The sequence below is a fragment of the Mustela lutreola genome, chromosome 17 (genome assembly GCF_030435805.1).
Source record: "Mustela lutreola isolate mMusLut2 chromosome 17, mMusLut2.pri, whole genome shotgun sequence".
Lineage (NCBI taxonomy): Eukaryota > Metazoa > Chordata > Mammalia > Carnivora > Mustelidae > Mustela > Mustela lutreola.
Window position 1 is genome coordinate 15,263,429 of NC_081306.1, and position 25,482 is coordinate 15,288,910.

At 52.6% G+C, this 25,482-nt stretch overlaps 2 protein-coding genes across 6 annotated transcripts in view; both read left to right on the forward strand.

Annotated features, from left to right (window-relative positions):
* EMP2 (epithelial membrane protein 2) overlaps positions 1-17,126 on the forward strand; it is a 30,127-nt gene extending 13,001 nt beyond the window's left edge. Inside the window, exons 2-5 of the mRNA XM_059155301.1 lie at positions 8,262-8,404; positions 10,434-10,524; positions 12,840-12,986; positions 14,212-17,126. Coding sequence (XP_059011284.1) covers positions 8,327-8,404; positions 10,434-10,524; positions 12,840-12,986; positions 14,212-14,399 — 504 coding nt within the window. The 5' untranslated portion in view covers positions 8,262-8,326 and the 3' untranslated portion in view covers positions 14,400-17,126. The remainder of the gene's footprint in view (positions 1-8,261; positions 8,405-10,433; positions 10,525-12,839; positions 12,987-14,211) is intronic.
* Positions 1-25,482, forward strand: part of GRIN2A (glutamate ionotropic receptor NMDA type subunit 2A) — a 724,518-nt gene that overhangs the window by 107,819 nt on the left and 591,217 nt on the right. For 2 of the 5 annotated variants that reach the window (XM_059155285.1, XM_059155291.1), the window contains exon 1: positions 17,272-22,670. The gene's annotated coding sequence lies outside the window, so the exon portion shown is untranslated. Of the gene's footprint in view, positions 1-17,271; positions 22,671-25,482 lie in introns of those variants that run through there. The other 3 variants (XM_059155287.1, XM_059155289.1, XM_059155286.1) reach the window with 3 other exon arrangements.

Here is a 25,482-nt window from a genome sequence, read left to right on the forward strand (position 1 = left end):
GAGCTCTGGGTGACCTGTGCCTCACTTTGTAGGACCTAGAGTAAAGCTATGCAGTGCTGGCCAGCATCCAGAGCCACCTGTGGCCCCGGGATCTCCGACCCGTCTGATCAGACCTTAAAGGACTGGGACCCCAGGACAGAAAAGAAATTCAGATTTCGGGTGGGCAACGTGGTAGTTTCTCTAGTGCCAGATTGCCTGGGTTCCAGTCCCACATCCAGCCTTTACTAGCTGTGTGACCTTGGGGATGTTGCATAACCTCTCTGAGCCTTTTCTTCACCTATTCAAGGAGGCTCATTGTCGCGCGGACATCACAGTGTTTTGGTGAGGAATGAGTAGGAGCTTCGGAGGCACTGAATGTTGGCTGCTGTGCTGCTGTGGTCATGATTATTCCAGTAGACGGAAAGACTCGGGCCTGCACAGGCAGGGTCAGCCTCAGTGGTTTCTGCCCCGGAGCGTTGCTAAATCCCAGCGTCCTGCCTGTTGCCTTTTCTGCCGCCAGCCCAGCGTTGGCGCTGTGCCCAGAAGCCCCAGCCACAGTGAGCGCAAAGCTGGGCCGCCCAGGGCAAAGGGGCTTCCGCCAGCCCGAGGGCATGTGGGACGCCTGGATATCCCAGTATGGCTGGTGTCCAGATACCAGGCCAGGAGGCCGAGCTGACCTCTGCCTTCCTGAAAACCAAGGCCAGAGCCGCTGCCCCTCGGAGCACCGTGGGTGGTGGGAGGAGCCTGGCTCTCTGCCAGCCAGCTCAGGGGGCGCACCTCCAGCTCTGCAGCGGGCCTCCTAGCCTCCCCCCGGGGTTCAACCCGGAGCCTCCTCAGCCTTTCAAGCCAGAGCTGTGGGTGGAGTGCTTCTGGGTCGAGGGAACGACCCCGGACCTCCAGACGCCAGACTTCTCAGGTCTGTTTTGACAAGTTCCACCCCTCCGGATTGTCCCCCTGCTTACAATTCCGGGAACGGGCTCCAACTCAGCCTGAGAATGGGCCGTGGTTTAAATGGTAGGAAGAACTCCCGAGGGTGGGAGTGGAAGCGGGTGGGCCGCGTGGTTGTCCCCACGGGAGGCTGGCCAGTGGGCTCTGTGGTTCCCTAGCACGGAATCCAGCAAGGGCTAGAGCCCCTTCCTTTGAGCCTCAGAAGCCAGGGCTGCAGTGGGGAGCGGTGTTTTTACAGAGGGGAGGAGAGGAGGGCCCCTTCCTCTGCCCTGGGCAGGCCCCATAACCTTCTTGTCACCCGTGAGACCTCATGGTGATGTCCCACCATCAGCAGCAAACGAGGTGTCGCTCCCAGGGGAGGGAGGGCCGATGAGTCACCAGCAAGGGCTTGTCCCCACCTGGAACTAGACATGCATAGTGTGCACACACGCACACAAACACACACACACAACGTCAGGCAAACATCGGGCCGAGGCAAAGCAGGACAGCATCTCTCCCTAGAGCCAGCAAGGAGATGCCAGTTTTTGGCAGGTCCTGTTTGGTCCCTGAGGTCTGGACATTTCAGGGAGTGCTGTCCCTCATCCCGTCCACCATCCAAACTTAAAACTCACCGAGCTGCAGATACTCTGTTCTGTGCACGGAATTCCCAGAGTCCCACCGTCACCTCCCGATGCTTCACCGCCCCCCCCCCCCAGCTTCAGGTCCCCCCAGAGGGGACTGGCCCACAGAGACCCATTCGCTGCTCTTCCTCTGCCCGTTCCTGGTTCTTTTTTCTTTTGAAAAAAAAAAAAAAATTCTTTTGCACCTCAAGTTCTCTCGTGTCCTGCGTTCGCTATTATTTTATGTGATTATTTTTGTGGGTATTTTCTAGAATGGAGAGCATGTAGGCCTTCAGTCTCAAGACACTGTCTCGTGGTTCTCCCAGTGCATCTTTTAAATCAAGGCTGAGGGGTCTGCGAGACCCACCTGAGTTTCCGGGTGGAAACAGGTTGTGTTGGGATAAAGGTAGCAAACAGCTGAGTCTGTGTCCTTTCTGAATGAATCCTTTCAGTGATCAAGGAAAAGCTCTCTCCAGGATCCAGACCCATCTCTCAAGCAGATCAAGAAAGACAACGCTGGCTTCAGTGGGCCCGTGAGCTACCAGGATCAAAAATACAGGAAGCGCTATTTTTAAGGCAAATGGAGACCTATGTGCGGTTCTCCATCAGGTCCCCTCGAATAACGCTCTGGTCATATCCCAGCCTGGGCTCACGGACAAGTGCAGAGAGACGCTGCCTTCCCAGATCCCTCTGGCCTGCTACAGAGCTTGGGGAAAGTCCCGCCGAAGGTCAAGGGTGCAGACACAGCCTGTGACCTCTCGCCTGATGCAGATCAGGCCCCCGTGTGATTTTCATTCGCCATAAACATGGGGAGCAGGAGGGAGGGTAGCAGAAAATGTCCCGGAGCCCGAGTTGGAAAATCCGGGGGTTGGAATCCATCTCTGCCAACCTTGACAAATCACCTGACGCCTTTGTGAGCCTCAGCCTTTCATCTGTAAAGTGGGGATAATGATACCTTGCCCCGCCAGCTTCACAGGGTTGATGTGAAGGTCCGACACAAGACATGCCATGATTAACTGCCGCTCCGCCTTTAATCCTGGAGAGTCCTGTGGGGTGAGCCCTCGGAGCACCCCCTTTCCTGCCGCCGGGGACCTGCTTTCCCTCCTCCATGTCTCAGGTCCCGCGCCCTGCTCCCAGTCCAGGGCGACTTTGCTGGTCCTCAGTAGCAGCTGCTGAGGCTGGGAGCAGAGGGGACCAGGTTGGGAGAGAGGAGGGCCTGCCTGGATCGGGTGCCCCACGAGGGACGGGACGTCCGACCACGGGCTTGTAACCGAGACAGTGCGTTTGCTTAGCACCTGCTGTGCAGCGACTGAGGGCTCAGAGTGATACAATTTTGCAGAGAGCTAAAGATGTGTGGACAGCCCACGGAGCCCCTGCTAGCCCCAGCTAGCCACACCAAGGACAAGAGGGGTTCTTCGGGGAAGAGAAGAAGCCCTCACAGCCCCACGATGTGCTCTGTAGTTTGTAACAGTTGCATCGTCATATAAGGTCAAGGGCGGTGATCCACGTGGGGATAGCCAGACTGTGCGGAGATTGAGGGAGTGGGCAGGTGTGGGGGTTGGGGCAAAGGTGACAAAGAAACTCCCCCCTGGGGTGAAGGTGACAAAGAAACCCCCCTGGGGACAGGAAATCAGTGTTTACAGCAGAGGAATCAGGAAATAGAAGTACAGGAATGTTGTTTGGAAATGTGGAACTCTGGGGAAAAGCCCAGCTGAAGGGGTTAAAAGTGACTGTGTCCGGAGGCCTGGACTGGGGTGTAGGCAGAGGCTGTAGTTTTTCACCACATGCTTTTGGTTCTTTTATCTTTGGGTTTTTTATCCCCCCCACCTTTGTCATCATATGTATTATGTAATTCGAAACGTATTTTTTTAAAAAACGATTTTATTCGTTCATTTGAGAGAGAGACAGAGAGAGCACAAGCAGGGGGAGAGGCAGAGGGAGAAGCAGACTCCCTGCTGAGCTGGGAGCCTGATGCAGGGCTCCATCCCAGGACCTGGAGATCACAACCTGAGCTGAAGGCAGAAGCTTAACCATCTGAGCCACCCAGGCACCCCTCAACATGTATGTTGAAGAGAGAAGTTCTGCAAGTCTTAAGACCTTGATTTCTAGGGGCCCCTGGGGGCCTCAGTCGTTAAGTGTCCGACTTTGGCTTGGGTCATGATCCCAGGGTCCTGGGATGGAGGCCTACATTGGGCTTCCCCACTCAACGGGAAGCCTGCTTCTCCCTTTCCCACTCCCCTTGCTTGTGTTCCTTCTCTCCCTGTGTCTCTCTCTGTCAAATAAATAAACAAAATCTGTTAAAAAAAAAAAAAAAAAGACTTTGATTTCTAGACAGGAGCTTGGAAAGTTCACCGAACGCAGCCAGGTCCGTGCCCAAATCCAGGCGGCCTTTCCGAACCTGGGCTGGCTCAGCCCCTGAAGAAGTGGCCCACGGAATGGCACGGCGGCTGGTGCTCCCTGGTGAGGGTTGGGGGGCACAGGGCAGAGGCCGCTGGGAAATGCTCACTGACATTGGCAGACTGTCTCCCGTCCTCTGAGGGGTCCCCCAGTGAGGTTGAAAGAGCCATTGGAGGGAGAGGTCAGGGCACGATCCCATCCTGACCTTGCTCCTGCTTCGCTGTGGGATCGCAGCAAGCTGTGGCCCTCCCTGGTTTCAGTTCCTGCCTCTGGTCTAACAGGGCTTTGGGCTTCTCAAGAGCAGGCACATTTATGCGTTTTCTAAAACTACAAATGATGAGAAATAGCTTTCTGTGCACCGAGCACGGCAGCAAACGGGGAGAGAGAGGATTGTGGGAACAAAGGAGATACTTTGAACCCATGGAAGTCCCTGGAAGAAAATAAGCCAGGGGGACAGGAGAGACCATATGGGGGGGGCACATGGGTGCTTCACGGCAGGTGATCTGGGCGCCTCTCTGAGGAGGGGGTGCTGACCTGAGACCTAGACCGTGCAAGGGAGAGCCAGGTGAGGGTGGCAAGGAGGGAGTCCTCCAGGGAACTCTGCTCCGGGGAACTGAGACCGAGCCGGAAGCCCACAAGGACAAGGGAACCAAGAGGGATGGGCATTCAGTGTGACATTTTTGCGGGGAGGGAAAATAAATCTTTGTGAACGGCAGGGTTCAGTTCCGTGCCACCTTGGGTTTGGTGGACCGGTGTTCATGCCACCACCCCCCCCCAGCCCAGGGCCCGGCGTGTCTTCAGGGTCTGCAGAGAGGGTGCACAGGGGTGGGGGTGGTGTCGTGGGTAGGGGTGCTCCGCTGGGAAGGGCCCAGCAGATGGCGGAGGCTGGTGTGTAGACACGAGGATCGCGCTTCCTGCGGAACTCCGGGCGGGAATGGGTCAAAGAGGTGACGTGGGTGCCCTAGGTCACCTTTGCGAACGGAGATGGCACAGCGTCACCCCGTGAGGCCACGCCCAGTACAAAAAGGGTAAAAGCCAAGTCAGCTGCAGGTGCGCGTCCTAACGCCCGGCAACCCCCGCTTCTAGGACTCTGCCCCTCAGATGCACGGACGCGAGCGTGCAGGGGCGTGAGTGGAAGCGGGGGAGCCCGGCGGGCTCAGTCGGTGCAGCTGCGACCTCTGCTCTCGGGGCCCTGAGTTCGAGCCCCACCTTGGGAGCAGAGAATCGTTTAAAGTAAAACGTGAAAGAGAAGAAAAAGAAACGTAAGGATGTCCACTGGCAGTGCAGCTTGAAGTCGAAGAATGTTCGGAGCGGACCGCAGGGGCCATCCGTGGGAACCGGCGAGCCCCCGACCGCCGCTTCGGCCTCACAGGCCGGCGCCAGGCAGGCGGCCATTCGGGCGAGGCGGTGCAGCGGCTGAAAAGGAGTCATGCTGGAGGGGTACCGGTGCGGGGAGAAGCCGGACTGGAGCACGGGCTCTCGGCTCCACACCCCGCCCGCCATCAGCCCAGGGGGACACCCCCTGCCCCCAAGAAAGGGAGACGCCAGGCTCCGCGCGAGCAAACGCTCCCGCGTCCCTCAGCGAGGGAGGAGGTGTGGGGGAGAGCACAGCCCGCAGCGCGCCCTTAACCCCCGAGCTCCACCAATCCAGAAAGGGACAGTGGGACCCCTTCCAATCAGGAGCGAAGGGCGGGGCATGAGGCCAGAAGTGCTACTCTGGTGCTCTTCCCTCCACACGGAAACCTGAAGAGTGGGGAATTAGTGTTCCCACCCAGCCCCTATTCCTGGGGGGACGCACGGCAAACCTGCAGACTGGTTCCCTGGAGGAAGGGAGGCGGGACAGTCGCCTCCGGGATAGTAGCTACAGAGACGCCTGGTGTAAAGACGCAGCAGCAAAGGGCCCCTCTTAAAGGTTTGGGGGATCTCTTCTACTTATGAACGATGTCCTCCAAAGCCCCTGATGAGGTCACGAGCAATGTCCTAGGTGCACAAGTTCTATCTTTTTACCCGCATTTTGTGTTTACAGGAGGTCCAGACGTCATCGTGGGGGAGCACTAAGTACTTGGCATTTGCTTCTCTATGTCCTCATTTTCCTGGACATCTACCAGTTCAAACCAATCTGTAGCCACCCTTGTATGCCCCCCTCGATCTTTCTCTTACACTGGGCTCAAGACCTCTTGTAAAACCTTAACTCTTTTCTCTGCAGGAGCCCCTTGCTAATGTCTGGAATTCCAGGTGTTAAAGCAGTGCCTCGCAGAATTAGGCGTTTGAGAACCAGCCTCAGGATTTTTGTTAACGTTAAAGGCCACCATTCCTTTTATTTACATAATATTTTTCTCAAATGACTCACTTTCAAAATTTCAAATTTGTCTATAAATAGCTTTACTTCTTATAAGAAGAACCTTAAAAATGAACGTATTAAAATCTAAACGACATTGTTAAATTCTAGCTACACTGACCTACCTAAAGTTCTGCTTTTTCTTTTCCTTCCTTCCTTCCTTCCTCTTTCTTTCTCTCTCCTTCTCTCTTCTGCTCTTCTCTTTTGTTCTTCTTTTTTAAATGGCAGGTGTTTGAGACAGCACCAAACTGGGTCTTTTTCTTTGGTGGATTCAGAAGGATTAGAAGAGGACTTTCTCACTCTGTGGTTCAGTGTTATTTAATGCCGTATCAACCAATGTTCCAACCAAAAATCATGCCCTATAGCATCTGAGTTCCACACTTTGGAGAAAACTGAGTTACAGCCTTTCCCCCCTCTTCTGGAAAGTTTTGGTTATGTGTCCATATGCTTTTATGTCATCTGAAGTGGATAACATATGAGGTCTGTTATCACCCTGGCGTTTATAGCTCTTCGCGATGAGGTTGGCTCTTTGACAAAGGTCAGAAATCTGTTTGGGAGCAGCCTATGATGACATTTAAGAATGATGCAGGTGTGAGGTATCTGAGTGGCTCAGTTGGTTAAGCATCTGCTGTCAGCTCAGGTCATGATCTTAGGGTCCTGGGATTGAGTCCCCATGTTGGCTCCACACTCAGCAGGGAGTCTGCCTCGCCCTCTCTTTCTGCCCCTCCCCCCACTCATTCTCTCTAATAAAAAAAAATTTTTTTTTTAAAAGAATGATGCAGGCATCAATAAAAGAGTATTTGTCCTTTTAAGAAGAACTGGAAAAATCTCTGAGCTGGTTCGTTGGGTTCTTCTAATTGATGACGTGCAGAATCACAGCTGGGACCGCCCAGGCTGAGCTCTGCAGCCAAGGCTCCTGATTGGGTGTTAGGGAGTCCTGGGTCTTATGGAGTCACTCTGTGTGAGCCCACAAGAGTCCATCCCCATGAAGGAATAATAATGAGTTCCACGAGTGAGAATAAGCATGGTCATACATGGGACAAGCCCTCATGGATGAATGCCTTTGGCACCCTTTGAAGAGCTCTCCAGCATCATTTCTAAAAACCAGCTACAACCCCAGTTGTTTAGCCAGATTTCCAATCTCACTTTGCAGTCACTTCCTATTGCATATTATTGAGACTGTCTAGCCATAGTTAAAAAAAAAAAAAGAAAAAAGAAAAAAGAAAAAAAAATACCCCCAAATCTCAGTGGTTTAACATCCAGAGGAATTATTTGTCCATCACTCTATCTGTCCAAAGTGGAAGACTTCGAGGAATTGGGCTGCACCATGCTAACGGCGTCATAGGGGAGGGATGTGGGAGAACTCACACCTGCTCTTCAGCCTGGAAATGATATCTGCCTGCCTTGCTTGCAGCCCATTGGCCAGAGTCAGTCACAAGGCTCCACCCTGCCCGCAGGGGAAGCTGGGAAATGCAGTCCTTTTCCTTCCTGCCCTGGCGCCTTTACGGAGCACGAAGCTATGAAAGAGGTCCGATGCTTTTCTGAATTCGAGATTCGAATTGGTCCTCCCTTGTCCTCCACCGCGAGGAATATTTGGCTCTAGATGCAACCAGGGGCAGCTCCTCCTGCCAGATTTTGTGCAGTAAATCCTCTCCAGATGAGGAATGATGAGAAGAGTGGTTTTCGCCTTTTTTTTTTTTTTAAGATTTTATTTATTGAGAGAACAAGAGTGAGTTCGAGGGTGGGGAGAGGTAGAGAGAGAGAGAGAGAGACTCCCAAGCAGACTCCCTCCTGAGTGAGGAGCCCTACACGGCGCTCCGTCTCATGACCCTGAGATCACCACCTGGGTGGAAATCAAGAGTGGGTCAGATGCTTAACAGACTGAGTCACCCAGGTGCCCCATTTTTTGATTTTCTAAAACCCCACTAAAAATTGCCTGTTTTTTATTTAATTCTTTTCTGTCATTGACGAATGTATTTCTCTTTTGCACCCCCCTTTAGCGTGTCTCTCTCTCTGTCTCTCTGGGCTCTAAGCGCGACTCCTCGCCCCGCTGCGCCCGGTGAAAATGTTGGTGCTTCTGGCTTTCATCATCATCTTCCACATCACCTCTGCTGCGCTGCTGTTCGTCGCCACCATCGACAATGTGAGTTCCTTTTCCTTCCCGTCATCCCACAACCCCTGGATCCTGCAGTCCATAGAAGCAGGATGGAGAACTTCCCCTAGTTGATTAGGATATGGGGTTGTCCTCCCTATGACGACATCTCTGCTCAGGCCCAAGGACTCGGCCTCCGTGTGGAGGTTGGGAGCCTCTCATGATCAAGTGTGGGTGTGCAGGGACCTAGCTTCTCTCATCCCTGATGCTCCCCCCCCCCCCCCAGAGCCTGGCGTGGTGGCTGGGGTGTAGGGAGCTCTTTGAGGATGCTGCTTGGATTAAACCCTCCTCTAGATAAATTTTTCAACCTCAGCAATTTGGGGATGGATCATTCTTTGCTCTGGGGCCATCCTGTGGACTGTAGGATGCTTAGCAGCATCTTTGATCCCTGCTCACTGGATGGCAAGCACTCCCACCCCTACTTGTGACAGCCGAAAATGCCTTTGGACGTGGCCAGATGTCCTGAGGGGGAACAAAACCACCCTCAGTGGACGACCGCTGCCCTGGATCCCCTAGGTGACCCATGCCAGGTGATCTCTGCCCCTCCTGCCCTTGCAAATCAGGAACCCAATTGAGAGTCCTCCCTAGCAAAGCTCATGCTTGGAACTTTCTCGATAACCCAGGCTCCCCTGAAAAATGGAACTTTTTACGTAAGTACTGAGCTTCCAGCCATATGGCAAGGGTGCATTTGATAAAATCTATTGGTATAGATTACTGTCTGTCCCAGCAGGAAATGAAGCTTTGTACCGAGGTCCTCAGTGGCCCACACTTGATCCAAAAGCCTGGCTTCAATCCCGATCAGTTAAGCCTCAGGGGCATTTAGAGTCAGAAACACAGCTCCCAGAGCCCCCAGGTGCACCTCACGAGTGGCCACCAGCTCTGCTTACATCTGGGACCCCTGTTAATTTATCATCACATAACAAACAGACCATCACAACACCTGCCCTGTAGGGAGTGAGCCCTGTGGAGTGCAGGCGGCCATAAGCAGCAGAGCTGGGATTCGAACCGCTCCCCACCCTCGATCTCATCAGGCAGGTAAATGCAGTGATCAGTTTCAGTTCCTGAAGGTTCTGGAAGTGAGTGTCCAGGGCAGAGCTCTCACACTGATACTGTGGCTCGAGGCACTGGGCCTGCCATTACCCAGAGGACCCCACGGTCTGCGACATAAATTCACTACTGTGAATGTTCTTTCCGAGCCCCCTCTCAGTGTCCCTTGCCTCTACCCCTGTGGGATCCTGAAAGGGTCCTAGACACGGCGAAAGGGACGGACAGACCTCAGGGGCCAAAAAGCATCAGCCCAGGCCCGCGTTAATCCCCCCGTTAATCCTTCGGGGGCCCTTGGGTGTCTGTGCTGCTGTGCACTCCTGAGAAGATACAAGCCCTGTTTTTGCCTCTCAGGGAGTCAGCGGGTGTCGTTAGGAGTTAGGAATTGCACTTGATATGTAGCTGGCACATGGTGGGAGTTCAGCGACCGTCGGTGGACGGGAGGATGGGAGAGGGAGATTCCTGTGTTTGGGTGGGTGGATGGTGTACAGAGGGCCCACTGGGCAGGGAGCCTCAGAAGCACAAAGAAGAAGCAGACACTTGGACAGAAAGAGGAGGGTTTTGTTTGATCATTCCTTCTGTACTAGGCCTTGCCCCTAGATTTCAGCCTCTCTGACCACCTGCCCCCGAGACTTCACCCCTGTAAGTCTTTGGATTAACCGCAGTGCATGCCTGTGACCCCCCTCTGAACTTTGTCTGTGCCCCTGTGCCCTGGGAGGGCCCGGTCCCCGGCCCGTGTCTTACTTTTCAGCCACCCCCCACACAGGGGAGCCTGTCGGAAATGCAGAATCCCAGGCCCCAACCCAGAGCTCTCAGTCAGAATCTGCATTTTAACCGACTCCTGGTGACTTGCATGCACAGGGCAGACACAGAAGCGCGGGTCCCGAGTACTGACCGACCACTGTGCCTCGAAGCCGAGTAGGAGGAGTGTCTTCTTGGTTAACCAACGGCCTGTACTGTGTTTCCGTGTTTACAGGCCTGGTGGGTAGGAGAAGAGTTTTTTGCAGACGTCTGGAGAGTGTGTGTCAACAACACGAATTGTACAGAAATCGATGCGAGCTATCAGGGTGAGTGGTGAGCCGGTGCAGCGCCCCTTAGCTGTTCCCTGTGGATAGTGAACACCCCGTTCGCTGCTTTCACGCCCGCCCTTGCACTCTTGGGGTCCCCCAGAGGGGCCTGGCCGAGGGCTCTGTGCAAGCTGGAGACAGGAGGGGTGTGCAGAACCCAGAGGCTGGGGGCGTGCTGGGCCCAGCGGAGTTGGGGGCACACTTCCCTTCCCTGTTCCTGGACCCAGGAGAGCTTCTGTGTCTCTCGAGGTGCCGGCAGATCGGGCGTCCGGTGAAGCCTCTCTTCTTGGTGCGCGGCCGCTGGCCTCACAGGGCGGAGGGTAGAGAGCCCAACCGGTCCTCCGCCCTCACAACCTGATTTACCCCCTAGAGGCTCCGTGTCCCGGGGCCATCCCGTCGGGGGATAGGATTTCGATAGCCTCATTTTAAGGAGATGGAAAGGATCTGCAGCAGCTGTATTTGGAATGCCCCTGGGGGATTCCAAATACGGATTTCTGGTGGCCGCCCTGGAACCACTGTGCCCTCATCTCCGGGAGAGGGGTCTAGGAGTCTGTTTTTTGGGTTTTTTTTTTTTTTTTTAGGAATCTGTATTTTTAACAAGCCTCCAGGTGATTTCTGAGATTGGACCAATTTGGGAAACACCACTCTTAGCCAGAGGGTCCCAGCCTTGGGCCCATGTTGGTCTTGCCTGGGGGAAGCTTACCCACCTCGCCCCTGTGCCTGGTTCCAACACCGGAGATTCTGATTCTGACCCACATCCTCTCTGTGTAGTGTGCTGGATTTGTATTTTTCATGCAGCTATAATTTACAAATAAGAAATGTACTTCTTAAGGTCTCAGCTTATAGAGTTTGGACAATTACATATATGCCCACATAACGACCATCCAAAGCAAGATAGAGAATTTTCCTGCTACCTTAGAAAGTTCCCCTGGGCCCATTTCCACTGGTTTCCCACAGGCCCTGTCCCAAGGGCAACCACTTCTGACTTCTGTCACCTTCGTCTCCTTCTGTCTGTTCTTGGACTTTGTGTAAACAGAGTCATACGGTGTGTGTGTGTGTGTGTCGGCGGGAGGTGGTCAAGCTTCTTTCCTCAGCATAAGGAATGGGCCAAGGGCCTGGGTGCCCTGTGGGTGATCCCCACATGTGGCCAGGATGAACCAGCACCTGTTGCTCCAAGCATTTCGTGAAGGATTTAGGAATCACGCTTCCCTCCTGTCAATTTCAGGCAAAAGTCGGAAAAAAGGAGAAGGCTCATTCGTAGGTTTTCCTGGGCAACTTCAGCCACTGTCCCCTCACCTCTCTTAGCTGCATCCTGGTGATAACCTTCAGCCCTTACCCGGGACTCCCCTCTTGGCAGCACCCCCTAAAATCCTTGCATGGATGAATTCCTTCCACTTCCCCTGCCTGAGGCGGGGGGAGCTGTTATCATCCCTGTGTTCTGGAGGAGGAAACTGAGAGCCATGCAGGTCGTTCCAGTCTGTGTCCTTGATCCTTTCTCTACACCCGCAGCGTGGGGCTTCCACTGTGTCCTCCCTGAGTGCCGTGGCCTCCATCTGAGACCGGCTCCTTTCTCTGCTGAGGCTTCCCTCTGCAGACCCCTGCTCTCCAAAAGGGAGCTCCTCCTTTTCTCTTTTTCCTAAATAGTGGTCACAAGGGTAACTCTCTTCTTTTCAGGGCATATAAGGTAGTTCCCAGAGCACTTCTGAAGGTCACTCAACCCTGTGAGCCCCAGATTCCCCAGAGTCCCTCTGGAGACCCCTAATCCTGACCCGTCCATCCTGACTTCCCAAACCAGAGGTTGCCAGATTGGAACCCAAGGGTTTGTACTTTAAAAAATAAAAATAAAAAATCATGGGACGCCTGGGTGGCTCAGTTGGTTGGACGACTGCCTTCAGCCCAGGTCATGATCCCGGAGTTCCGGGATCGAGTCCCACATCGGGCTCCCAGCTCCATGGGGAGTCTGCTTCTCCCTCTGACCTTCTCCTCGCTCATGCTCTCTCTCAAATAAATAAATAAATAATCTTAAAAATAAATAAATAAAAAATCCCCAACCATGTGCTGAGAAGAATGACAGAGCAGGTGGTTCTCACTCCCTTTACCAAAAAAGACGTTGGAGACCCTCTGGTCCAGTGCACAGGTAGACACTGGGGGAGGGGACACTGGGACGACCCCTTGGCTGTTCTGGTGCTCATACTGTGCAAACGTACTTCTGCCTCCCATCATCCCCGACTCTGGAGCTGTCCCGTCACTCTGCCCACCTGAGGGGCCCAGGGGTCTGCGGTCCTCAGTCCTGCTGTCTTGCCCTCTCCCCACAGATTACCCCACCATGCAGGCGGTCCAGGCCACCATGATCCTGTCCACCATTCTCTGCTGCATCGCCTTCCTCATCTTTGTGCTCCAACTCTTCCGCCTCAAGCAGGGAGAGAGGTTCGTGCTGACCTCCATCATCCAGCTCATGTCATGTAAGTACAGCGACGGGCTTCCTGGAATAAGCGTTCCCTTCCCGGCCACCGTGAGCAGGAGCCAGGAGCCGTGCAGCGGGTGAGGCTTTGGAAAGGAGAAGCCGGCCGACATGCTGTGGCCTAACATTTTATACCTCAGAGTCGGGATTTAGACAGAGGATCAGAGCAGCCGTGCTGGAGACAGGAAGCCTCAGCCAAGATCTGCAGGGTAAGCAGGAGCTGCCATCAAGAATGGGCTATCTTGGTACGGAGGGAAGAGGCACAGGTTCCCCAGGGAAGATCAGGGTACTTGACCTCATCCTGCCACTAACGTCCGTTGGTGATTCACTCAGGATGCTTTTGACTTCAAGTAAGAGGAAAATCCAACTAACAATGACTTCAGCCCCAAAGACTGTTGCTTTTCTGAAACAACAAAAAGCTTGAAGGTGGAAGGTCCATTGTGGGTCTGACAGCCCAGCAGCAGCAGCAAGAACCTCCACTTGACCCTTGGATGCTTTCATCCTCAGAGTGTCAGCAATGACTTCCTCATGGCCCCCAAAAGGCTGCTGTAGCTCCAAACATTCCTCCTGACCTAACAGTATCTGAAGCAGTTAACAAGGGAAAGCACAGCAACCAAAAAAAAAAAAAAAAAAAAAAGTGCTTTATCCTCCCTGTCTTTTTCCAGGGAGTAGTATTTTTCACTGAAGCATTTCTCTGTGGCCAGAACTGGAACATATTAGAAATAAACAGGAACAGGATTGCCTGGGGGTGGGAGACAGTTGGCAGAGTATGGTGCGCAGGCCAAATCTGGTTCACTGCCTGGTCTTGTAACATTTTACTGGATCGTAGCCCCGCCCATTCATTTGCATTCTGCCTGCGGCTATGTCCTCGCAGCCACCGCAACCTCGGCTGAGCTGAGTAGTTGGAACAGAGGTTGTATGTGGCGCACAGACCCTGAACTATTCTCTGTCTGGCTGACCCGTGGCCTTAGACCACTTATGGGCTGGGTTTCCAGCTGCCCAGGCAAAATCGGGCTCCGCTAGCCGCAAGCGGGAAGTGAAGCCATACAGAGTGGGCAGCTCTGCCCTGCGATGAAATAGCAACAGTGCTCTTTCACCCGGACTAAAATAAACACCCGCCAATAATCAGAGCTCAAGTGTGCTTCCTCTCTGGCCATGGTCCCCTCGGGTTCATGGCCCATGCTGTGACGCGGTCGGTGTCTGATTTATTTGCTTGCTCTCGGCAGGCCTTTGTGTCATGATTGCGGCTTCCATATACACAGACCGGCGTGAAGACCTGCACAAGAGCAACTTCGAATTCTACCGGCAAGTTCAGGAAGGCAGCTACGGCTACTCGTTCATCCTGGCGTGGGTGGCCTTCGCCTTCACCTTCATCAGCGGCCTCATGTACCTGATCCTAAGGAAACGCAAATAGGAGCCCTGGAGTGAGGTCGCTTTTGCTGCCCTACAAAAATCTACGTTCAGATAACCGTTTTGTATATAATCAATTTTTTGTGTGCGGTTTTTCTAGCAAACATATTGTTTCCTTTAAAAGCCAAAAAGAAAAAAAAAAGAGAGAGAGAGAAGAATTTTGCATTCTTGAGATCAGAGAATAGACCATGAAGGCTGGGGTGCAGAATTCCTGCCCATCTGAAAGTCTCAACGAGACCAAGCCCCCAATCCAGCGATGCTCAAGTCCAAAAACATTCAGCAGGAAGTTTCTTAACCCTGGGGATGTGATGTGATGTGACAAGAGACCAAGAACTCCAGGTCTCAGGGGGACATCCTTCCCTAGGTGTGAGCTGCGCTGAGCCCCTACCCCCCCAGCTCAACCTCCCCTCCCCCTTCAGTCTGTGTTAGGGTTGGAGGTGGGGTGAGGGGTGAAGCCTGCTCAGATCTTTAGCCAAGTTCCATGTGAGAAACAGGTGTCACCCCTGTGTTGTGTCTATACCCAGACCAAAGCCTCCTGTGCTGGGCTGGGTCAAGAAAGTGCCACCCACCTTTTGTGACACTGTTACCGGCTTGCCTTAGGGGAGGCAATCTTTAACTTGGGGTTGGATTTAGGCTCACCTTCCTAAGGCAAAGAATCTCAGCGTGATCCCCAGCAAACAGTAGTAAGGGGCCCTCCCTAGACCTACGGAATTAGAGGCTTCAGGGATGGGGCCTGAGCACCTGCATTTCTAACAAGCTCCTTGGGGACACGAAGCTCCTTGAAGCTGAGGACCACGGCCCTGGGGCCAGGCAAGCAGAGCCGCCTCATAAATGTTAAAGATCTTGTTGTGTCCAGATGGTGAATGCCGGCCTCTGCTGGCCTCCATCACCCCAGCCTTCCCCATCCGTCCTGCAGCTGCTCACAGGTGGGCCTTCCCAACAGCACCCCGGCCCCGCACCCCCACAGCCAGCCAGACAGCCCAGGGGTGCTGCTGCCTCCCTCCTCCTCTCAGTAGGAAGGCCCCGCCCTCCTCCTCCTGCCCTGCCTTCTAAGGCTTGCTGGCCTCAGTGGACCCACCCACCGTTCCTTCAACAGCATAAATTGCAGAGGGCTTGGTGCCTGCCCAGCACCGGGGATGCCATGTGGGCAGGCTCTTCTGGGGCTCGCCGTCCCGTGGAGAGGGCAGCTGAATACTTACGAAAAGTAATCGCACAGTGAGGAAGGCGGCAGAGAACACAACCAGGGGTTCAAAAGCGAAGCTCATGGGTTGGGGGGAGACTGCTCTGTCCCTGCAAATCCCAGAGGCACTCAGATGGGCTGAAATACCACTCCAGCCAGCCACACGGAGTGCCTTCACTGGGCAGTGTGGTCTGGGTTACCTCCAGAGGACACGTCTCTGGATCTGGAGGGGCCCGGTGTCCTGACTGCAAACAAAGCCAGTGAGAAGCTTCCAGATGGCCATGGCTTTCCACTTTGGTGCGCACACTGCCCCCCCCAGGGAACATGCTTCGGCAGGGTCTGGGTGAAGGGTGCTCTGGGCGATTCTGAGACCATCTTATGGGGTGCCAGGGTGGTGGCGGCGGGGCGGGGGGGTGGGTAGTTTGTCCTTAAGTGTGGGAGCAGTGTTTCCATGTGCGGCCAGGCAGGTGACCCCAGGAAAGGCCCGTGGAGAAGCTCTCCGCACCTCGCTGTCTGTAGCCTCCCAGTTATTGAGTGTGCTGCTGGGGCTGTGTGGGGGACCCACCCACCCCCTCTCAGTGCTGGTGCCATGTATGTGCTTTTGCCCCTGACCTTCATCAGCCCGGGTCCCGTGGAGCTGGGAAGATGTCTGGTTTGAGTGATTTAGGGCCACCACGGACACCAGAGCAGGACTGGGATCTCTCTCCATCCAGTCATTCACTTGCTCGTTCATTTTCAACAGACTAGTCAGTGCTTACTATGTGCCAGGCGCTGGGTGAGGCTCTCAAAACACAGGGCAAGCGAATTCAGACAGACTCTCTGAGACAGGACCCCAACACTGTGCAGGGTGACCTAGGGACAGAGACAGGACCAGTGGCCACCTCGTGCCTCCACGGAAAACCCCCGTTAGCCCTGCTGTGGGTAGGGAGGGTCGGTCACACCCCTGGGGTTTGCACGATGCTACCTGAGCCTCAAGGAGGAAGGTGGGGCAACGTGCCCCAGGGCTTCTCACCCTTGTGGCTTTTCTAGATTTTTCTTGTAGCCACAGTGGAAACAAACAAAAAATCTTAGAGCCAGGGGTCTGGAAAGCCTACTCTGCCAGGCAGTGTGTGAATATCATTCCCCCGAACTTGAGCATCTGTGACGACCCCATGGATTTTTCTAGCTGGTCGCCACACCCATCTGTGACACCAAGGTTTTGTGAAATATGAGAGCTGCTTTCCCCCGCGACCCCCCGACCCCACCGGTGGCGTGACCTGCACCGGGAAAGCGGGGAGGACAAAACTGTCCGAATTTCTGACCTGTAGGCAGACCCAGCCCTCCCTCGGTGCTTGTTATCAGTTACCCAACACAGCAAATTAGCTGAGACACCCAAGAAGCAAATATTAGGACCAAACATGTTACTCGTAATAACCGTATTTGAAGGAACTGTAGTTTGCGCCTTTTAGAACATTTTTATAAGTACTGTAATTCTCACGTGGAGGGGCTACGGATGGAGACAGACTAACTTGTTTTGTTATTTGCATTAAAATTACTTTGGGTCTCTGTTCAGATGAGTTTGGAGGACTGATTTGTTGCCCTGAGTGAATGTGTATATTCAGACCTGAATACTGGAGAATTGGGGATGTCCCCCAACGCCACATCCTTTCTGCTGTAGGTTGTGTGCCTGTGCGTATGGGAGTCCTGATATGCTCTGTATTTACTGGTGATGGAGAAACCCTGATCCCGAGGCCGTAGGCACACACACTAAACATAGCTGGAAAAACCACAGGAGCTGTGGCTTCGTTTAAAATCTGTCTGGATTGGGGCACCTGGGTGGCTCAGTCCTTAAGCATCTGCCTTCAGCTCAGGTCACGATCCCCAGGGTCCTGGAACTGAGCCCTGCATCGGGCTCCCTTCTCCATAGGAGGCCTACTTCTCCCTCTCCCACTCCCCCTGCTTGTGTTCCCTCTCGCTGTGTCTCTGTCAAATGATTAAGTAAAATCTTTATTTAAAAAATTCTGCCTGAATGGGGAAATAACTTGCTAATAGTTGAGAGGTTACTTCATAATATAACAGGTGACAGTTTTGTGTACTGGGGGGGCAGTGGTTTTGGGGGGTAATGTGAGGGAAAGGCCTCAGCTAAATTTGAATCTTGGTTTGGGGACAAATTGTGATTTTAGGATAGTTGGGTACGTTCTGTTTCATGTGCCTTTAAAGTAGTCTATTTTCTATATTTTATATAATGTGAAACTGTACGCGACAAAGTTCGGAACCAGATTACCCAGGCCATCAGCCTCTAGTATTCCAACCTTCCCAACAGTCAGGGGACAACGCTGCCGTTTCGAGCAACAGGCACCATGTGATTTCTCATCAAGACAATCGTGTGAGGTCTTTGCAGGGAGCAACTGATGTCTGACAACTCATCACAGGACAGCCTCCAGTGCCCTCTCCCTCTCATGGAACCGGATTCCTGGAGGAAGGACCCGCAGGGGCTCAGGACTCCATGCTTGGTTAGTGATCTGGTAGTACCATCTGAAAGTCCTCCACGATAGCAGAGCCAACAGTCCCCCATTTTGTATTTGCAGTGGTCTCCAAGGATTACAGAGACAGCCCTGTTCTCCAGTTTGCTTGATAAAGACTGTTGCTTTAAAGAGGTTGAGTGATGATGAAAATCAGACTATCTTCACGGAACACTCTGCTACAAAAATGAAAAGTGCAGCCAGAAACAAGAAGATGCTGGATACATAGGTAGATAAGTAGGTTGGTAGGAAGGTAGGTCAGTAGGTAGGTACATAGATAAATGAGGAGAGAGAGAGAGATCTTGAATTTTTACCTAAGGAATGCCAAAGGTAGTAAAAGCAATCTATCTGGGGAACCTACGTTCCCTTGTCTCTACATGTGAGTTGCAAACTAAAACCTTCAGTAGTTACTGTCTGTATTCTTGGTGTTTCTAGGGTTTCCTGTTGGTTGGCTTGGCTTGGGGTTTGGTCCACGTAGCAGGTAGATGGTGGTCTCTCCAGAGAACTCAATTTTATCTATTTCTTCCATTTGGAAGAAAGCTTGTCATTCATTCATTCACTAAATCTTGGTGACCTAGCCTGATTCATTCTGGGGAATGTTCCACACGTGCTTGAGAAGACTGTGTATTCTGCTACTCTCGGAGGGAATGTTCTGAGATGTCTGTCTGGTCCACTTGGTCTAAAGTCTGGTTCCAATCCAATATGTCCTTAGGGGTTTTCTGCCTGGATGATGTATCCCTTGCTGACGGAGGGGTTCGGAAGTCTATACTACTATTACTGTATCCCTCCCTTGGGATCTGTTAATACTGCTTCGTTAATACTGCTAGGTACTCTGGTGTTGCATTAATGATGGTGTGTTCATTTTTACGGTAAAGGGATCATTTCATCATGAGGATGTCATAAATATTTATTCACCAACTATGTGTATATTATAGCCTAAGCATTGTACTCGATGTTAGTACTGTCTCAGCCCTGCTCTACACTTCCCTTAGTCCCATCAGAAAAAAAAAAAAAAAAGTGAAAAGAGGCATACTTGGTGACACCTGAGAATTACATGAAATTCGAATTCCAGTGTCCATAAATAAGGTTTTATTGGAACACGGCCATGCCCTCTTGTCTCGCTATCACACACTGGCTGCCTTCTTGCTTTGCTAGCAGAGTCACCGTAGGACACGCACAGCCTGCAAAGCCCTAATACGATGTGGCCTGTTCCAGAAAATGTTTGCCATCCCCTGGTCTAATACAAGAAGGGAACTGTCTCTTTGTGTGTCTGTCTCTTTTTAGGAACAAGAAGAGTTTTCCTAGAACCCTTTGGCAGACTCTTCCCAATGCCCTTGGCCTGAGGATTCCAGATTTCATGCTTAACCCAGACACTGGCAGAGGTCATTAAAATGACCACGCTGAGCACTGACATCTTAGCCGGGGATCAGATTCCTTCAGCGAGGGATATACTCAGGAAGCACGCTCTTAGAAAAGAGAAGAGAAGTGACGGACACTATGTGCCCCAGTCCATCCCTGGGCTGCCCCACATGCACACATAACTCTGTAAGAATTTTTAAGATTCTTATATATTCATGAAATGAACTAACCCCTTCCCAAGAGGTAAACAGCCTGAAGCCCAAACCAGTTAGTACTTCCAACTGGGGGGGGGGGGGGTCATTTGGCGACACGGATTATCCTCTTTATCAGATGTGGCACCTCATGGCCTGGCAACCTGTGACAGGAAGCTAAGTCCTAGACGCCCGATGTCCCCAACATGTAACGGGGGAAAGGAACAGGATGTCTATCCTAAACGATCCTCTTTGGAAAATGCATGAGCAGAAGCAGAATCAATCCCCAGTGGCTGAAGGTTCTGGTAGCAGCAGAGCTGGGTGGTTCTGCCTTATGGTCTTTTATGAGGCGGGGTAGACTTTGAGCTGGAGAACATCTGTCTCCTCATCCTGTGGCTGTGTCTCCTGAGGCCAGAATGTCAAGCTGTGATCGTCGTAGCTACATCCCTGGGCTTGGCCCTTTGGTGAAAAGGCTAGGACCTGGCCTATCTTTTCTAGTTATCTCCCCCATTCTGTTCCGCTTTCAGCCTCCACGCCCCTGACCTGTGGTTTAGCACAGGGCTTGGCAAACACGACCGGCTCGCCGGCCAAAGGCCTGCTTTTTTTAAGGCCCCAGAGCGAAGAACGCATTTTGGTTCTTAAAGAGTGCTAAAAAAAAAACGTGGAGAAGAATGCAGCAACGACCTTAGGCGGCCCGGGACACCTAAACCCTTTACCGTCTGGCCCTTTACAGGCCAAGGCGCCGACTCCTGGCTTAGAACTTGAGTCGTCCATCCCTGCCCATCTCTGAATCCTTGGACGTTAGACTGTGGGCTTCAGGCAGAAACAATCTCAGCAAAGCCGTATTTTCTTCCACTTCTGCTTTTAGATGAACCACCTTTCGGCTCAAAGAGACGTTTTCTCGCAGGAGCTTAGTGGAAACTCTAGGAAGCTGCACAGGGCACCAGCCCCGGCATGTTTCTCAAACCTTCCCTGATACGACGACATCCGTCAGGACCCCGGAGTCCCGGCATGGAGCCCCGTGTCGGGCTCCCCGCTCAGCGAGGAGTCCGCTTCTCCCTTTCCCGCTGCCCCTCTCCCTGCTCGCGCTGTCACTCACTCTCTCCCCAATAAATAAAAATCTTAAAAAACCCAAACAAAAGAACAGCGGCAGAGATGATCTGGTTGTCAAAGAGACCAGACCAGCCTGAAAAGCGCGGATCCCACCGCCCTCGGCTCTGCCGCCTGCGCCGGCCAGCGGCTCCGCAGAGCGTCTGAGGCTCGCAGCGCCCACGTGTAGTCCCATCACTCAGTCGCGAGCCGCAGTGACTCCGGCTGATGCACCCCGGAAGACATCCGTCTATCCGCGCGAGCCTCACTCCTTCCGGTGCAGAGCGCGGCACGCCGCGTCCACCTGATTGGTGAAGACTGCGTCATGTGACCACGCCCTCGCTGCAAGGGAGGCATGTGACCACGCCCTCGCTGCATGGGAGTCATGTGACCACGCCCTTGCTGCAAGGGAGGCTGGGAAATAGGCAGCGGGCATTGTCAGCGTCTGCAGGGGGAGGTCAGGGCGGCCACCCACCAAGACTCGGAAGGAAGGGACTTCCCCAGGAGAGGAAGGAAGTTCCAAGGCCGGGAGGTCGAACCCGGTGCGAAGGTCCTGCTGCATCCTGCCGGAATCCCGTTCCCCATCTACCCGCTCGTGCTTCCCACGCTTTATGGACGCGTCTCTCAGCCACGGGTCCTTGCTCGTAGACATGTACAGTCTGCACTATTGTTTGCCGAACATTGTTCTTCCAAGCAACTATCTTTTAACATAAATGCATTGATTCCGAAGGAAAGTATCGGGTAAGTTGAAAACCAGCATCGGTTGTCCCAAGTGACCTGGATGGGATTTAGAATGAGAATGCTATGAAGTGCACTGCGGGTGTTTGCCTCGTAATGGCAATGTAAAAAACCCACAAACCGATGCTCCTGCTGGTGTGAGGGAATTCACAGGGGCGCCTGGTTCCTCCCGGTCACGATTTCCTGAATCTCCTCTTCCAAGCTGGTCTCGTGATACGGCCCAATCCCACACGGATGTCAGTGAGGCCATACCTGCATGTGCACGATCAGAGGTTTCCAGCCTCCGAGGAAGCCCGGCACGCCCCATATCTCACCCCCGCTTCTGACCACACGCCCCACTCGAGCTTCTGGGACGGCAGCGACCGAGGAGGGCGATGTGTAATCCCGCGCAGATGGCTAATTACAGAGCGTGTCTGGCTTTTTAAGGGGTTGAGGTTTCTGACTCATTGCCTCTGGGGCCGGAGCTTTGTTTTGTCTTCTCTGATGGCTGCCTTTCTCCCTCCCACCCAAGGCCATGGCCCCCGTCTTCTGCGAACAACCAAACCCTCCCGGGAAGGCAAGGCCAGGCCACCTAAGACACTTGGGCCTCAGAACCAGACAGGCCCAGGTTCCAATCTGACTCAGCAACTAGTTGCATGGAGGCTTTGCCAAGTGACTAAGATGCTCGTGTCCTAATCTGCAAATGGGGTAATGCTCCGGCCATCTGGTCTCCTGTTCTGCCCTTGTGTGTTGAGCACCTACTATGCACCATATAGTGGGGTAGGCACAGAGACGCAAGGATGGATCAGACAGGTCCTACACACTCATGGAGACTTCATTGTAGCAAGGACAAACAGACCGCAAGGAAGAAAAATAAAATTACAAATGGGGATACAGCCCATGAAGGAGGCAGGGTGATGGGAAGACAGCAACTCGGGAGACGAGGACTCATTGCTGGCGTGACGCCGACACTAAGACCTGCGTTAGGAGGGTCTGAGGACGGAAAGGACAGGGCTACGGCCCCGCCGTTACGCAGGGTTGTGGGGATTCAGTGAGGAAGCCCACGTGTGGGACACGGTCCGGAGGACACTGAGTGCTCGCAGAGCCGCCCAGAACCCTGGCTGACAGACCATCTTCCCATGAATTGTATCATTACATTTGATTTTCATGGCAACCCGTCACACAGAGCAGACACCGTGCACTCCTGTTACTGGTGGGAAAGCTAGAAGAGCAGGTAAGTACCAGATGGAGGCAAAGCGGTTTCCTTTGGTCTCTCTTCTCCCCCAAACCACCTCCTTTGATTAATGGTGGCCCCTTGCAAGACGGGAGTGGATGATCTAGTGTTTGGTGTTCGTGGGTCTGGGCTCAGCTGGGGGTGGGCTGGGCAGCTCTGCTCATACTGGGTGGACTTGGTCCCCACATCTGGGTGTTGGCGGATGAAGACTGGCCTTGTCTGAGATGGCGGGGGCACTCAGCTTTGTGTTCCGTAGCTCTCGTGTCCTGGATCAGGCTGGCTCAGGTATAGACTCACGGTGATGGCAGAGATGCAGGAGAGCGAAGGGGAAACATAGACCTTCTCTTGGGCTTGCAATTGGGATGTCACTCCTGCTGCTTCCTACGGGCCAGACAGGCTACAGATCTTACCTGGGTGCAAGGAGGGGAAACCAGCTCCCTCCTTCGGGGAGAGGACCACACAGTCACCTGGTGGAGGGTGGGGGTGAGAAGGTGAGGGCGGGAGGCAGCAAAGGCTGGAGGCCATTAATACAATCTGTTAGCACAGACTTCAGTTCAGGGCCATAAAATAGAGAATGTGTGTGTGTGTGTGTGTGTGTGTGTGTGTGTGTGAATGGAACCACCCAGAGCACACACCATTTAAGGCATACTTGTGCAAATGCACATTCCGGATCTGTTAAATCTCAAAGGGACTGGCCCAGTATCTGAATGTTGGGACTCCAGGTTTTTCGGGTGATTCCGAAGTTTGCAGATCTTCATTTTCAGGGAGCAGATCTAGGTATAAAGCAGATGAGTTTCAATTTTACATTTGGAGGTAAACGCTAGAACATGTATATGAGTATCTCCTCCACCCCTCCAAAAAAATGTGTATCCCAAATGTATCCTGTTTCCAGTGCGTTTGCTTTACAGACTTCAGGAGGCGCAGTGGCCAGAAAATGAAAAAGCAGGTACTACTACCACCCCCTAGTGGTGAGTGGCCGCATAACCACATAACAATAACACCACCCGCCCCCAGCAAGGATAGATTCTTTCAACATTCAGTTTAGTCAAATCCTACACAGCTGATCAAAGGTAGTGTGAGTATTCCTCCTTACTGAACAGTTAAATTTATCCTACCAGAACATTGCTATGTGCCGATTTTCATTAGTTCAATTCATTAATTTTTAGCCATGTGATTTTTAAAAATTCAATTAATTAACATAGAAGGTATTATTAGTTTCAGAGGTAGAGGTCAGTGATTCATCAGTCTTATGTAACACCCAGTGCACATTACATCACGTGCCCTTCTTAATACCCATCACCCCGTTACCCCCACCCCCGCACCCCTGTCCCCTCCTGCAACCCTCAGTTTGTTTCCTATGATTAAGAGTCTCTTATGGTATGTCTCTCTCTCTCATTTCATTTTGTTTCATTTTTCCCTTCCTTCCCCAATGCTCCTCTGTTTTCGTTTCTAAAATTCCACATATGAGTGAGATCGTATAACGATTGTCTTTCTCTGATTGATTGATCTCGGTGAGCAGATTACCCTCCGGTTCCAACCGTATCATTGCAAATGGCAAGATTTTGTTTTTTTCGGTGGCTGCATAGTATTCCATTGTGTATATAGACCACCTCTTCTCGATGCGTTCATCTGTCGATGCACATCTGGGCTCTTTGCGTGTTCTCAGCCATGTGATTTTTGTACCCTCATGTTTAGTTGGCACAATATTACCACATTAAGAGAGATTTGCTGCTTACAACCGGATGTCAGTATAGAAATTACCTCTTTTTTTTTTTTGAGGTTTAAATTCTTTATTTTTTTATTTTTAAATTTTTTTAAATTTATTTTCAGTGTAACAGTATTCATTGTTTTTGCTCCACACGAAGTTACCTCTTCTTACATGAGACCAGAATATCTTTCCAGTGCAAAACCACTTTGAAGTCATTTTAAATAATTGTTATGAAAAATACCTGTGAATGTTTTCTTTCAAAATCTGTCCTTGTAAGAGCTCCCTAGTATGGACCAAAGTTTCTCAGCGTTGGCTCAGTGGGCATTGGGGACCAGATAATTCTCCATTCAGGGGCTGTCTTACACCTTTCTGGCATTTAACAGCATGCCTGGCTTCCACCCATTAGATGCCAAGAGACACTCCCCCCCCACACACATCAAACTGTGGCAGCAAAAAAGGGCCCCAGATCTTGCCAAATGTCCCCTGAGGAGGCAGAGTTGCCCTCAGATGGGAGCTCCCTACTGCTGTAGGGTTTTATATACCAGGAAATACGGTGACGGGCGATCCTCTGGGAGGTTGCAAGGGCACTGCTGGAAATTCTGAGGGTGGCTGGCCCTGCTGCTGCTGCTCCTGGGACAACAAGGCAAAGCCAATGACAGCCTGCCCCACTGTGGCCCTTGGCATGTCTGAACCCGCAGGAGAACAGCACAAGATGTTCCTGGTGCCCAGGCTGCAGCTGCACATTTGCTCAGTGTTTGTCATCAGCTGAAACAAACAGAGACGGGAGGAACCAGGAAGAAGTTACTGCTCCGTGTTTGTAGAAGGAAAAGAGCATAATTTCACTGGAGGCTTGGACACATGTGAGGAAAGGGAGGTGTGACCTGACCTTGGCACAAGGTTACCTTGAAAAACAGATTTTTCAATTTTTTCCAGAAGGAGAAGTTAAATTGCCAGGACAGGCTGCTGCCTCGTCCAGGAGGGGGTGGCGGCTGAGGGAGCTGCTGGAGACCAGAGCTCTGCCAGAAGACCAGCCACCTCCCTCCTTCCCCATCCTCTGTCCTCCCGCGGCTGCCTGGGTTGGGCGGACTTGGGTCCGGGAGAAAGGATC